General features: G+C 37.6%; 1 protein-coding gene across 6 annotated transcripts in view; it reads left to right on the top strand.

The window, feature by feature from the left end:
• Nucleotides 1-13,808, top strand: part of CHRM2 (cholinergic receptor muscarinic 2) — a 104,863-nt gene that overhangs the window by 89,083 nt on the left and 1,972 nt on the right. For 3 of the 6 annotated variants that reach the window (XM_048056749.2, XM_066998232.1, XM_066998217.1), the window contains 2 exons: nucleotides 7,923-7,993; nucleotides 10,263-11,698. In XM_048056749.2, the coding sequence (XP_047912706.1) occupies nucleotides 10,302-11,698 (1,397 nt within the window). In that variant the 5' untranslated portion in view covers nucleotides 7,923-7,993; nucleotides 10,263-10,301. Of the gene's footprint in view, nucleotides 1-7,922; nucleotides 7,994-10,262; nucleotides 12,899-13,808 lie in introns of those variants that run through there. The other 3 variants (XM_048056860.2, XM_066998229.1, XM_048056935.2) reach the window with 2 other exon arrangements.

Below are 13,808 nucleotides of genomic sequence, written 5' to 3'. Positions count from 1 at the left end.
GCCAAATCCTTTTATATCTGAGTCTCTGAGTCAGTTTTCTTCTCTATACTTCTAATCTATGTCTTAGGTAAGCTGTTAAGTAAGATGGAAGATGTGTAAAAATGCCCTAGATTAATGGACACAGAAATTGAAAGGATTGGATTTTAAAGCTCTTGAGCACTTCATATAAGAGTGACCATAATGGACGGATAAGAATTCTAAAAGGCATTTGCTGAGCAAAGATACTTCCAAAGAAGGTTTTGGGATCAGCTAGAGACATCTTGCAAGTGACTCTGCTAGATCATGTGAGTGAATAAGGAAATCACTGATAAAAGCAGTGTGCTAGCACCACTTCCAATCAAGGGAAAAGGAAAGATTTTATTAGTTTTTTTTAACTTCAGTAAGCGTCTCTTCGGGCTCACAATATATTAATATTCCTGACAGAGACACTGCTGAATGTTGCAAAATCTCTGACAAACAGTAAGAGTCTCCACTGTCCACTCCACTATTGAGACTCATAAAATAAGTTTATTCAGGGTCCCACAAGGACCTCCAAACCTTGGAGGGATTTGCAGAGATTCACTGAAATCACAGTCACAGTGTTTTTACTGGACACACTGGCAGGATGAGGCGTTCAATCAGCAGTTCTTTGAGAGACCCCATTTACTGTCTTATCATTCTTTACTATTATTTCATTATCAATATTTCTGCAGGCTTTGGCAGAAAAAAAAAAAACTCTTTCAAACTAGGAAAAAAAAAACCAAACACCCACAAACATAAAGAGTGTGTAACTTTTCTTTTCTCTTTTCTTTTCTTTTCTTTTCTTTTCTTTTCTTTTCTTTTCTTTTCTTTTCTTTTCTTTTCTTTTCTTTTCTTTTCTTTTCTTTTCTTTTCTTTTCTTTTCTTTTCTTTTCTTTTCTTTTCTTTTCTTTTCTTTTCTTTTCTTTTCTTTTCTTTTCTTTTCTTTTCTTTTCTTTTCTTTTCTTTTCTTTTCTTTTTTCTTTTCTTTTCTTTTCTTTTCTTTTCTTTTCTTTTCTTTTCTTTTCTTTTCTTTTCTTTTCTTTTCTTTTCTTTTCTTTTCTTTTCTTTTCTTTTCTTTTCTTTTCTTTTCTTTTCTTTTCTTTTCTTTTCTTTTCTTTTCTTTTCTTTTCTTTTCTTTTCTCTTTTCTTTTCTTTTCTCTTTTCTTTTCTTCTCTTCTCTTCTCTTCTCTTCTCTTCTCTTCTCTTCTCTTCTCTTCTCTTCTCTTCTCTTCTCTTCTCTTCTCTTCTCTTCTCTTCTCTTCTCTTCTCTTCTCTTCTCTTCTCTTCTCTTCTCTTCTCTTCTCTTCTCTTTCTATATGTATACATTTTAAATAAGAGATGTATTTCTGTTATGCATTAGCTCCAGGTATTCGGAACAAAGTATGAGTTGGTTTCACTCAGGCTTCTGAACTCTCACCTCTTTCCCTAGCTTTGCTGCTTCTCACGCAGAGACTTTGAGTAGCTCTCATAAGGTTTTTCTATTTAATAGTACAGGCATGATAGCTGATATGAGGATAATGAAGCGTTGTGCCTCCAGTTCACACTGGGCTGCAGAGGGAAACCTTACCTGTAATGGCTCTGTTCCTTCAGAGAATATATTCTGGAATCTAATGATCTCCAATTTAATCTTAACAGAAAACAACTCTTTTACTGAGGGAACCTTTCCTGGGACTGTGAATATTTATAATTTTAGTCTGAATTCTGGTATGGATATTTTAACAAAGTGCTTGAAGAAGATAGTAGTAGTCAGATAAAACTTTTCTTGTTTGGGTTGACTGGTGTAAGGAACTTCAGTCAAATTCCAACAACAGTGGTACAGTGCAGGGAGGGAAAGGGAAATAACTTACTGAAATCTGTTGTTTTACTCTCCTTTTTCTATATAACCCCTGCAAGTGGAAATCAGTGGAAATCAGCATAGGTCCACTCATGAAATATGTGTGACATAAGCTAGTCCCTCCCCCCCCCTTTTTTTTTTTTTTGCCTTTTGATGATACCAGTAATTCTTCTGGCCTCTTTATAGCCTACTATGCAGTTGAATCATGCTCAAAGTGACGACTAAATAAAACTGGTTATAGTGCATAAGTGCAGGCCTGAGCATGTGTGTCTGTGCAGTGGATACCACAGTCTAATTATACCTCAGTAGTCAGCCTGTTTGCTACTAACAATAAATCAAACTCTAATGGTTTCCCAATTTTATCAAATTATATCTCTGATCCTTGTTTATAATAAAATGTATATTGCAATAGAATGTAAATTGAGATAAAATGTGGGGCTTCTCCACCTGGGGTACTTCAGTTGCATCTCAATTTTCAGCACATACTGAGGCCACACTACTGATGGAAATGACTGCTTTGTGTGGTAGCTGCCTTTGTGTGCCTCTAGGTGGAGATCCTATCCATTTAACTCAGCCCTCTGGAGAGAACAGTGGGATGCTTCAAAAGGGGTATGGTTCTCTTCACTCACTAGATAGCAAATTTAGGCAGTTGCTTTGAAAAAAACTTGTTTAAGTTACAAATTAAATGAGAAAAAAAATAAAAAATAAAAAATAAATTTAAAAAGTAACTTTTTTTCTTTTTTTATGACAGTTGTCAGATACTTGTTAATATCTAACTTTTTTTTTTTTTTTTTTTATGAACCATCCATACCAGGTATTTGTTTCATTGTCTGTGTGTAGTGCATATTCTAGTCTATGTTGTTCACATTTTGAGCTAGACCCTGCAGCACGTGATGAACACAAATATGCAGAACCTAGGAGAATGGGAGAGGAGGAGCTCACTATCATGAGATGCCAATTATCAGCAGAGCTATTGCACAGTTTCCACTGTGGGAGTTGGCTGATATGACATCTGATACATCGATGTATTTCTTAGCTTTAGGCTTTTTGTTGTGTTTCAATTTTTACTTCCTTACTCAGTGATTAGAGATGAGTGGTTACATCTTAGTACAAGGACACTGCAGGGGGCAGTCTTGCTGAATGCTCTTATGTTGGGGATGAAGAAGTCAGGACTTTCAGATGCTTTATTCATGTTATACCACTTCTCAAATGATGGATAACATTTTCTGAGATCTATACAATTCACATTTTCAGCTTTGCACTGCCTACATATAAATGTATGTTAAAGAGCTGTAGCTCTCTGCAGCTGCAGATACACTTTGAACACTGTCTTTAACTAGAGAACCCCAGTTCCCTAGTTAATTGGCAATGTTCACTGGGGGTGTGGACTAGGCTATGCATGGATATCGTACAGAGAGGGCTTAAAAGTAACTTTTAGTCATGGATCATTGTTACACAACTACATCTCTTCTTTTTGCACAGCCCAGCATTATGGGTTGTGAGATTCCTACAGGCCCTGTCCCATCCTCAGTTGACATGATATCTGGCAGTTTACTAGGGGCTTTTTCCTGCCTAACCAACCCCCTAAAGGAGTTCTGAAAATAATGTTAATAATGCTCCCAATAAATTTTCCCATTCATTCTCTTCATCTCTTTTTTTATTCCTTACTTCACTTTGGACATGTACCTCGGAGAAGAAGTGACACCCATTTGGAAGGCACTGAGGTGTCAGCCTCATGTTCCAGGATACAGTACTTTCAACTGCTGTAAACATCAGGTGAAATGCCACAGAAACCAGACAGTGTTGAGGACCTGAGGATAACAGCAGTAACCTCTTCCTTTCCCCTTAATAACAGATTCATATTGTCTTTCTTACTCCAAAGACTTTGTGCTCTGATTTCTGTGTTATAAATTTCTATTGATCTCAACAACTAGATTTCCAGCCCCCCACACCCCAACTTGCTTGGGAAAAAAAAAAAATTCCTTTTTAGTTTTCTAAAGCTAAAGGGATCTGAACTATTTACTTGCCTGAAATGTAGCAAGTACTCAGTCTTTTCAACTGCCTTTCTGCAAATTCCCTCCAGTGTGTAAATACCTTTTCCAGGTTGAGGTGCAGAATATTGAAGGTGATACTCAGAGGGAATGAACTATTGTATTCTGTACCTCTTACTATATGGGCAACCATATCACATGTGTGTACTTAGGTACGATTCCACAGGAGCACAGAGAAAAGCCTTGCCATATCTTTGCCACGAGGCTTGGCTGTTTGTACACTTTGGGACCAAGGGTTATTTATATAAAATCCTAGCAAGAAGAAGGTGACACATGAGTGACGGCATTTCTTCTAGTCATAGAATCATAGAATATCCCAAGTTGGAAGGGACCCACAAGGACCATTGAGTCCAGCTCCTGCCTCTACTCAGAAACACCCCAAAATCAGACCAAGTGTCTGAGAGTGTTCTCCAAACACTTCTGGAACTCTGGCAGGCCCAGTGCAATGGCTACTGCCCTGGGAAACCTGTTCCAGTCAGTGCCGAATTACCCTCTCAGTGAAGAACCTTTTGCTAACATCCAGCCTGAACCTCCCTTGTCACAGCTCTATGTCATTAGTCCAGGAAGTAAAAATCCCTTTTTGTGAATCAGAAACTGTTAGATAAAAACATGACCATGAAGTTTATTTTTCAGGTTTGCACAGTGCATTAAGTTGCAGGATTTAAGTTGGAGTAATGTCAGCTGCCCAAAGACAGAACACAAATACTCTCGATTATCCAGGCCCTGAAAAATAAAGCCATACCTACAGCCAAAACTATACTTACAGAAAGATAACAGAGTAATTGTCCTAGTACCAGTGGGTGACTATCAACGCAATAGTAATAGTAACAACAGCACCAATTTGGTTGAAATACACAATTATCCAGACCTTTGAGGAAAAACTGCTTCTTTTTGGTTGTTTCCTGAAACTAGAGAGATTGTATTTTTGTGTATGCTACCTATACTTTCCATTGTGTGATTTTGAATACAAACCAGTTGGGCCTATGACACTATATTCACCAGTTTTAGACTCTTGGAACAGCAGTGAGCAAGATGTGTTTAAGTGCTGTACAAATCTTCAGGCCCTGACAACAGCACTGAGGCAGCAGTGTTGATACCAACACTGCCACCTACTCAAGCAAAATTCCCTGCTGCTTTTGGGGGAGTATTTTTATCTTTGCTTTATGCTATTTCTTGTTACTGGCACAGTGTTAGTTTGCTTTTGCTAATGCTCCATGACTCTGATTTACTTATTGTTTAAAGATATGCACAGAAACTGTTTATTTTGCCCTTAGGTACTCTTTAGGATGAGATGGGGAAAAGTAGATCCAGGCAGTCCCACAAAATATCTTTTTTTTTTTTTCTTTTTTGCTAGGATGTGTTGATTGAGGGGGAAAAAAAGTGTATGAAAATAAGAAGAATGGACCACACAGAGGCAGTAGTATTTTGCAAAGCTCTTTCTAGTTTTAGATGGATTGCAGAAGGTAACCCATGCAGTGAAGATATTAGTCTTCTGATATTTGGGGATTTTCTGAAATATATTTTTTACCAATAATCCAGACAAGGTCTATCATTTCTCTTGAAGTCTGTAATAAATTCTGACAAACGTGCATAGTATATTTGTCACGGGCTTTGGGTTTTTGTTTATCTCTTTTTTCACACTGTGGCTTTAAATGGTGCCAAGAATGAATTTAGAATCAAAACCAGTGCAATTCAAAATCAAAATCAATTCAGGGAAATATACAAAACTTTCTTCTTACTACAGTAAAAATCAAATCCATTTTGCATACATTTGGATTGGAGACAAACTGGATCAAAGGGGAATAACAGTTAGAAAATGTTTTATTTTTGTTTGAGAGTTGAATGCTGAAAAATGCTTAAAGTAACAATGCACATAGGTTGCTGGGTAATCCCATTTAAATCTTCAATATAATTTCCAGGTATAGATTATTTGCTTCCTCTTTCATGTCTTGACTTTTTTACACTTTCAGAGGATTGAAAGAAGCTATTAAATCCTTATGATATTTAACTTGGCAATATACATAACGTAAAAGAAGGATTTATCTAACAAACTTTGACAGGCATAGCATATCAGTCAATTTTTTTCAGCGTAAACAATTCCATAGTCTGTTTTGTGACAGATGTTGATGATTTGTTCTCAACAAAAAATTATAATGATTACATCAAGATACATCTGCACTAAAGGGAATGGATCCTGTCAGGGCAAGTGGAAAACAGTCGAGTCAGCAGGATGTAATTGATAAGTACCTTCTGTCTGAAGTTCATGATCTGAGGAGTGATATCTAGACCTTACCACTCCCCCTTGCCCTCCCATTTTTGGGATGAATACCCCCAATGGCATCATTTTGGTTCCTCACCCTCACCACAGTTCCTATTTCCAATGAAATGGTTTGCAGAAACAAATTTATGCACCAGACCTTTGTTTTGCTGTTCCCAGTGACTGCTAGGGAGATAAATGGAGGACTGAGAAGCAGACCATGGCTGCCAGCATGCTCTGTGAAAGTATACTCCAGCCTGTGCCAGCCTAGGCTGTGTTTTGAGTGAGGATGGGGATCCAGCTCAAACCACCTGTGCCCTGCTTCTGCCTGTCCTGGCAGGCACTCACAGTAAAAAAGACCTGGCATCACACCACACTAAAAGTGTACACTCTGTGAAACCCACCAAATCCCCCCCATTCTGTCCCCAGTCCCAACCACAGAAAGGAAAGGAATGATTTTCAGCAGTGTGAAAAAGCTCTTTAGAGAAGAGAAACTACTGTACTGAAAATGTTTCCCAACCACTTATCAAATATCAAACAATTAATTTTTTTATATGTGGATTTCTCTGCCTTGGATATTTTCCATGCAATTATTATGGTGTTTACATTCCACAAAGTCATATATTATAATATATATTTCAGAAAATGAACTTGGTTGTTTTTCAGGTCACAAGAGAAGTTTCTTGCCTTTTCTGGCTATTCTCTGTTTAGCAAGAATGCACTTAGTATACAAGAATAAATTATGGTAGCCCACGGGAGTCAGTGCCATATTGTGCAACTCATACAAATACCCATGGGCTTGCAGAAGAGAGCTCTGTTTGTTCAAGAACAAGATCTGGTACTTCTCATAATGGGAGGTCATATTACCTTAAAATGCCTCTGCCTGTAGGTCTGCCTGATGAGTAACATCTGTTCCCATAACAACTGCCTCTCCAGCAGGAGAGACGTACTTCGTGGCATGACAAAAATAAAAATAGTCCACAGTCCTGTTCTGAGGGAGCAAGCAGCCCAGCCCCAGTAAGGAAGAGAAACCTCCTTACGGGTGTGATTCAGACCCTACTAGGGCCAGCAGAAAACAGTCTAGCAGATTCAGGGCATCTTGCATTAGGAGGTAAGAATATTCCTGTCTCTGCTCATATCTGTAGAATGGAAGTTCTATACAGAGTGATGAGAGATGTCAGTTGAAATCAAATGTTCTGTACGTTCTCATCAGCACACACAGGAAAATGTGGTTCATTTTACAATCATATTGATATAAGAAAAGAAATATTTTACTGTGGTATGTGATGGCAGAATTTGCCTCTGTGTTTTTCCATACCTAGGAAAGCCATGGCAGTCAATTTAATCTGCAGTGCAGGACTATCAGTCTTCCTATGACAGCTTCATGCAAAAGGAAATAATTGGGAAAGGGATTCTTCTGTTTTACTTCCATCCAGAAGAATACAGTGAAATCCTATTCTTGACAAGTAAAACTATGTTTTAGCTTTCATTCAGCTCCTTGCACCCCAGATAATAAAATCAGGGGAATTACCAATATTTCCATTGAAACTGGGTAAAAAATTCAGCTGAGAAGATTTAGGAATAAAGTTAGCTGGGAGGTAGTAATTTGATTTCACAAGTTTCAAGGTTTTAAAATGAATTTTAGTTCTCCAGTGGAATAAAAACAAAATTCTTAACATTTTGTCACAATGAGATTGTACAGAAACATCTGTCTTCTTATCATAAAGCATTTTTTTTTTCTACTCAGATTCTCTCTCACCCTCTTCCCTTCTTTTTCCAGCTTCTCTTGCTCTCTCTCTCACTCTGTCACCAGAGGTAGCTGCAGAACCCTGGATCGCAAACTCTTTTCAGGTGAAATATTTTTGAAATCAATACATCTTTGTGGGTTATTTCATCTTTTCATCAAAAATGCATCCGGTCAAGAATGTTCATAAACAACCCTGCTTGGAAGAAGTCCCCAAAAATTGATAGCTTACACACCTGGCTGGATAGCCAGCTGCTCAACTGTGAGTCTCGGGCTGAAAAGGTGAATTGCTGAAATGACAGTCCTATAGATTAAAGATGTCTGGGCTATTCTCATGTCTATTTTTTGCACCAAGTATAAATTCTGCTACATTCTCCTTGGCATATTCTTACCATACAAAACACATATTTAAATAAGCATTTCTCCTCACAGCTTTTTGTTTTCTTGAAACTCATCCCAAGGATTTTAGGGATGTATCTGTGATTAGCTAGTAGGAAAAAATGTCTGTCTAGCCTTATGTTCCTCTATTTATCATATGCCCACCTCACCATGGAACTGGCAAACAAATCTCATCTGTTTTAAAAGCAAAAACAAATGCATAAGCCTTATCTTCTGCCAGTCATATCTCTTTAAGTAAAAATTGTGAGATTATGAAGTCCCCTCAACCAGAGAGCCTTCACCCTGGTATAGCATCTTGACTTTTCCACAGAAACAGACTTGCTTATTTTTCTTAGAGTTCACAAGGGTTTTTGCTGTTGTGCTGACATTTCACATCATCTTTTTCCTTTTGCATCTGAAAGAAAGTATGCAGTTCTAAAATGACAATGAAAATGCCTTGCTCCAAGTGACATGGATTATATATTTCTGTGCATCAACAGGCTTGTCACAGAGAACAGAGAAGTATTTCCCTGAAGTATAAAGGAGCCAAACATAATATAACAATTTTTTTTTTAGTCTTCATTAGATTGTACCCCCACTTCTAAAAGCTCAGTCTTAAAGAAGTGATGACTTCTGGGTGGGGAAAAAAAAAAAAAAAGGAAATATACTCCAATTAGAAACAATCTAACTTCTCTGTCACATCTGGCCTTCATGCCTCAATAATCCCTTAAGCAGAAGTCATAAATAATGAGAGCTAAGAGACTGGCTGTACAATTCCAGTGCATTCTATTGATTTCCAAGGGATGCACAAAAGGATAGTACATATCCTTAAGGCAAAAGCATGTGCTGTTTTGTTGGTCTTCTATCAAATATATATTGCTAGTATTTTAATTAATGTTTATTGAGTACTGCCGATAGGTATACAGGGCACAAAAAGAGTTGCTGTGTATGAACAGAACTGATTTTATCTGTTTCTTTCTTTACACTTTCCTTGCTATCCATTTCATGCCTTTTGTCATAGCTTTGTGTGATGTAAATTATAAATATTTTGATTTGAAAAATAAATAAATAAATAAATGAGGCAAGTACAATTGAGCAAGCGTCAAGAATTTTATCATGTTTAAAAAAAATAAAAATTTTGCTAGGCACAAATGTCAAGAGGATGTACAAAACCACTTTGATTTCACTGAAAAGAAAAAAAGAAAGAGAGAGATAAAGAGAAAAAATAATTTGTAAACATCTAGCTAGACAGCCAGATTCACAGCTGAGGTGAGTCTACCAATTCTGTCGACTTTAATAGATCTGCCCCTTTTTTGTTTATCAGAAGACTAATAACTTCAGTTTGGCATAATGGTAAAATCTTTGCAAATGATGGAAAAAAAAAAAAAAAAGAGGTAACAGCAGTGCAAGAAAGTTAAGAGGGAGAGATTACACAAACTTGCTCCATGAACCTTAAAAAAGCATACCCAGCAGGAACATGAAGGAAAGATGGAACCATAAGTCATTTTCTCATGATTCAACTCATGGTAAATCACACTTTCACCTTGGGTTATAAGAATGACATACTCCCAGAACTTCAGGACTTTATTTTATTTATTTATTTATTTATTTTTACTTGGAGGTGGCTTGAAATGAGCAAACTGAATTTTTATATTTGTAGGGAAGGAATCAATAAGCAGATCTTGTTACAAAATTTTCAAGTCATTCCTAGTTTTATAACTGGACAAAGAGAAAAATAGATGGGACAACTTAAAAATCTAGATATGGATTCAAATATAGTGTTTTTGTCACACAGCTACAGAAATCCTTTTTTCTATGTTATTCGAAAGGGTATATTATATGTTGCAATGTGTTTTCATTAGCATGAGAAGAATGATTCTTCTGCACTCAATCTTCTACCTTTAAATTCTTTCCAAGTAGTTTTTTCTGGAATCCATTTCCTAAAGGTAAAGGGACTGATTTCATAATGGTATATGTTTTCTTTTCTTTCCTCTGCAGGCTTAAGTGATAATTGAGTATCTTGTTAGCAGCACAGAAATGAATAACTCAACGTACATAAACTCTTCCACTGAAAATGTGATGGCTCTGGAGAGCCCCTATAAAACTGTTGAGGTGGTCTTCATTGTCCTGGTAGCAGGGTCTCTCAGTTTAGTCACCATAATTGGGAACATCCTGGTCATGGTGTCAATCAAAGTCAACAGGCACCTGCAGACTGTCAACAACTATTTCCTGTTCAGCTTGGCCTGCGCAGACTTGATCATTGGCATCTTTTCCATGAACCTGTATACACTCTACACTGTGATAGGCTACTGGCCCTTAGGGCCTGTGGTGTGTGACCTCTGGCTGGCTCTTGACTATGTGGTCAGCAATGCCTCTGTAATGAACCTCCTTATTATCAGTTTTGACAGATACTTTTGTGTCACCAAGCCTCTGACTTATCCTGTAAAGCGGACCACTAAGATGGCAGGCATGATGATTGCAGCTGCATGGGTGCTGTCCTTCATCCTGTGGGCCCCTGCGATTCTCTTCTGGCAGTTCATAGTAGGAGGAAGGACTGTCCCTGACAAGGAGTGCTACATCCAGTTTTTTTCCAACCCTGCTGTCACTTTTGGCACTGCCATTGCAGCTTTCTATTTACCTGTTATCATCATGACTGTTCTTTATTGGCAAATATCTCGAGCCAGCAAGAGTCGGATAAAGAAAGGGAAAAAAGAAGCTGCCCAAAACCAGGATCCAGTTTCCCCCAGCCTTGTTCAAGGTAAAATAGTGAAACCAAACAATAATAACATCCCAACCAGTGGGGATGGATTGGAACACAACAAAATTCAGAATGGAAAAACCACTGGAGAAACTGCGATGGAGAACTGTGTTCAAGGGGAGGAGAAAGACAGCTCCAATGACTCCACCTCAGTCAGTGTGGTTGCTTCCAACATGAAAGAGGATGAATCTGCCAAAGATGCCAGCCAGAATTCTGCCTCCCAAGACCATCTCAAAGTGGAGAACTCCAAGATGACATGCATCAGGATAGTCACGAAGTCTCAAAAGGGTGACAGTTGTGCTCCCACAAACACCACCGTGGAGATAGTAGGCACCAATGGAGAGGAAAAACAGAATAGTGTAGCCCGGAAAATCGTCAAGATGACAAAGCAGCCTGCCAAAAAGAAACCACCTCCTTCTAGAGAGAAAAAAGTAACAAGGACCATTCTGGCCATCCTGCTGGCCTTCATCATCACCTGGACCCCATACAACGTGATGGTTCTCATCCACAGTTTCTGCACATCCTGCATCCCTGGTACTGTATGGACCATAGGTTACTGGCTCTGTTATATCAACAGCACCATCAACCCTGCTTGTTATGCGCTCTGCAATGCTACTTTCAAGAAGACATTTAAGCACCTTCTTATGTGCCATTACAAGAATATAGGAGCTACAAGGTAAAAATAATAATACAAATAATAAAAATAATAACAGAAAAGGTGAAGAATTTCTAAATTAAATAATAAAGCAAACAAATAAACAACAATGCCGTAGCACTTTATGCTCTACTATGGAATGTGCAATCCGGGATGTTAGTGGAAATATTGAGATGGGGCATCTGCTCCACTCCTGAGAACTACACTTAAAACTTTTTTTTCTTTTTATTAATTGCTGACAATAAATCTTGAGGACATGAGGATGTTTTGAGGAGTTATTCAAGTATATGATCTGGAGACAGTTACTTTCTGAGAGTATTTTGCAGAAGGGCTTTAGAATCTATGTGGTTTTTTGTTTTGTTTTGTTTTTTTGTCATTGTGTGTAAAATACTCTTTTCTGTGTGTTTAAGAGGTCTTCATATAAGGAAAAGAAATGAGGCAACTTTTAAAATAACTATGTGGAAGAAGCATATAGGCTTGGAAGGACTTTACATAATCCAAATCATAACAAAAAGTTTCCAAAGCTCAAGGTTGTCTAAAGTTTTTGTCTATGTTATCTGAGAACCTTAATGTTCTGTAAATCATGCTGAAAGATATTTTATGTTGTTTATGATGCTCCCATTTCCAAAACTGCATCATTTCTGAACGCATAATTCTGCTCAACATGTAACCATTGCCTAACATCTGTATCAAAGTCTGCTACTTGCCCCCTTCTAGGGGATTTTGTCCCATGATCTCTCCACCAAGTAAAAATAAAAGTGAAAAAAGACATCCTTTCCAGATTGCTAAATCCCAGAATTGTTTCAGCACCCATGTAAACCAAAGCTTCTGAGACTATTTTGTTCAGTTTGTTTGTCATATGAAATCTACCCATGGATTTGTCTTTCACTTCCATTAACCTTCCCCTCCCTTTTGTACTTTCTTTAAGATGCAAAGACTGAATATCAAAAGAAGTTGTAAATTCAAAGGTCTCATCAAGTCAGCCATGATGGTGGCCAAATGAAGGGCCTCAGCTGAAGCATAGAAACAAGCTTATTACTAGGAAAATAGAGATTACATCCTTTAAAGTTGGATGTACAGATGAAGATGTATGTTTAGGTGCTACAGAATGAATAGTCAATATTAGATGACTATGCTCTTGACCAGCCAAAAGGTGATTCTCATTCACTTACTGATGAAAAAATGAGATTAACTGATGTGCCCACTTAGATCATGCTCTGCCTAAGACCTTAGTGTGAAACCAGGGTCCTATCTAGATGTATCCTGGACAAGATGTTTACTTTGTGGAAAAGATATTAGCTACTTTGCCTTTTGTACCAGCTAGGAGCAATATTTTCACCGTATGCCAAGGGATAATACTAATAAAAAGGCAGAGAATAAAACAGAAATTACTAAAAAACAGGTACTGAAATAGTCTGGAAGAGAAGCTGGTAAGGGCCATGTTCAAATATTATCTGATACTCTGTACCTGCTCAAATCCAGATTCTTTCTGCCTGGCAAAGAATTTTTTATTTCAATATTTGACATTTATTGTAGCACAACTGAGCACTGTGTAGATAGGTCAAAGTATATCAGATTACTGAAAACAGATATTGTCTGTGAGTGTTGCATATTCCAGTTACCTCCTTCTTTGTAACTTTCACTTCCAGGCACTAGTGAAGTTACACCTACACGTTCTGTTATCCAAAAAGTAGCTTGCTGCATAGACAGTCTTCTGAGAGACTGTATTCTGGAGTGAAAGCCACCAACCGAGACACTAAAGCATTTTATTATTTCATGTTAACACATAAGAGTCTTCCAAAATAAACTTTAGAATAGAAGCATTCAAGATTGTGGGAAAATTAATCTTGCAGGCTGAAGTTTTACATTTGACAAGCTTATTGGAAGAGAGTGTTGAAGCACTTTGGCAATCTGACAATATTCATGTTTCAAAGTACAAGTTCCTGGCAGAAAGGGAAAATGAAGAAGATTAAACTGCAGTAAATTAAGGCCACATTAAATTTAGGATTAATACATCTTACTATGCATTCATTGATTTTATACATCTAGTGACTTCATCCTAATGCATCTAAGTGTCTCCATGCAGCCAAGGATCTAAATTTGCAACCCTCACCCACATTGAGCCACATTT

This window comes from Anser cygnoides, chromosome 1 (assembly GCF_040182565.1).
Source record: "Anser cygnoides isolate HZ-2024a breed goose chromosome 1, Taihu_goose_T2T_genome, whole genome shotgun sequence".
NCBI classification, from domain to species: domain Eukaryota; kingdom Metazoa; phylum Chordata; class Aves; order Anseriformes; family Anatidae; genus Anser; species Anser cygnoides.
The sequence above is the reverse complement of the archived record's forward strand: the minus strand, read 5'-3'. Positions and strand labels throughout refer to the sequence as shown.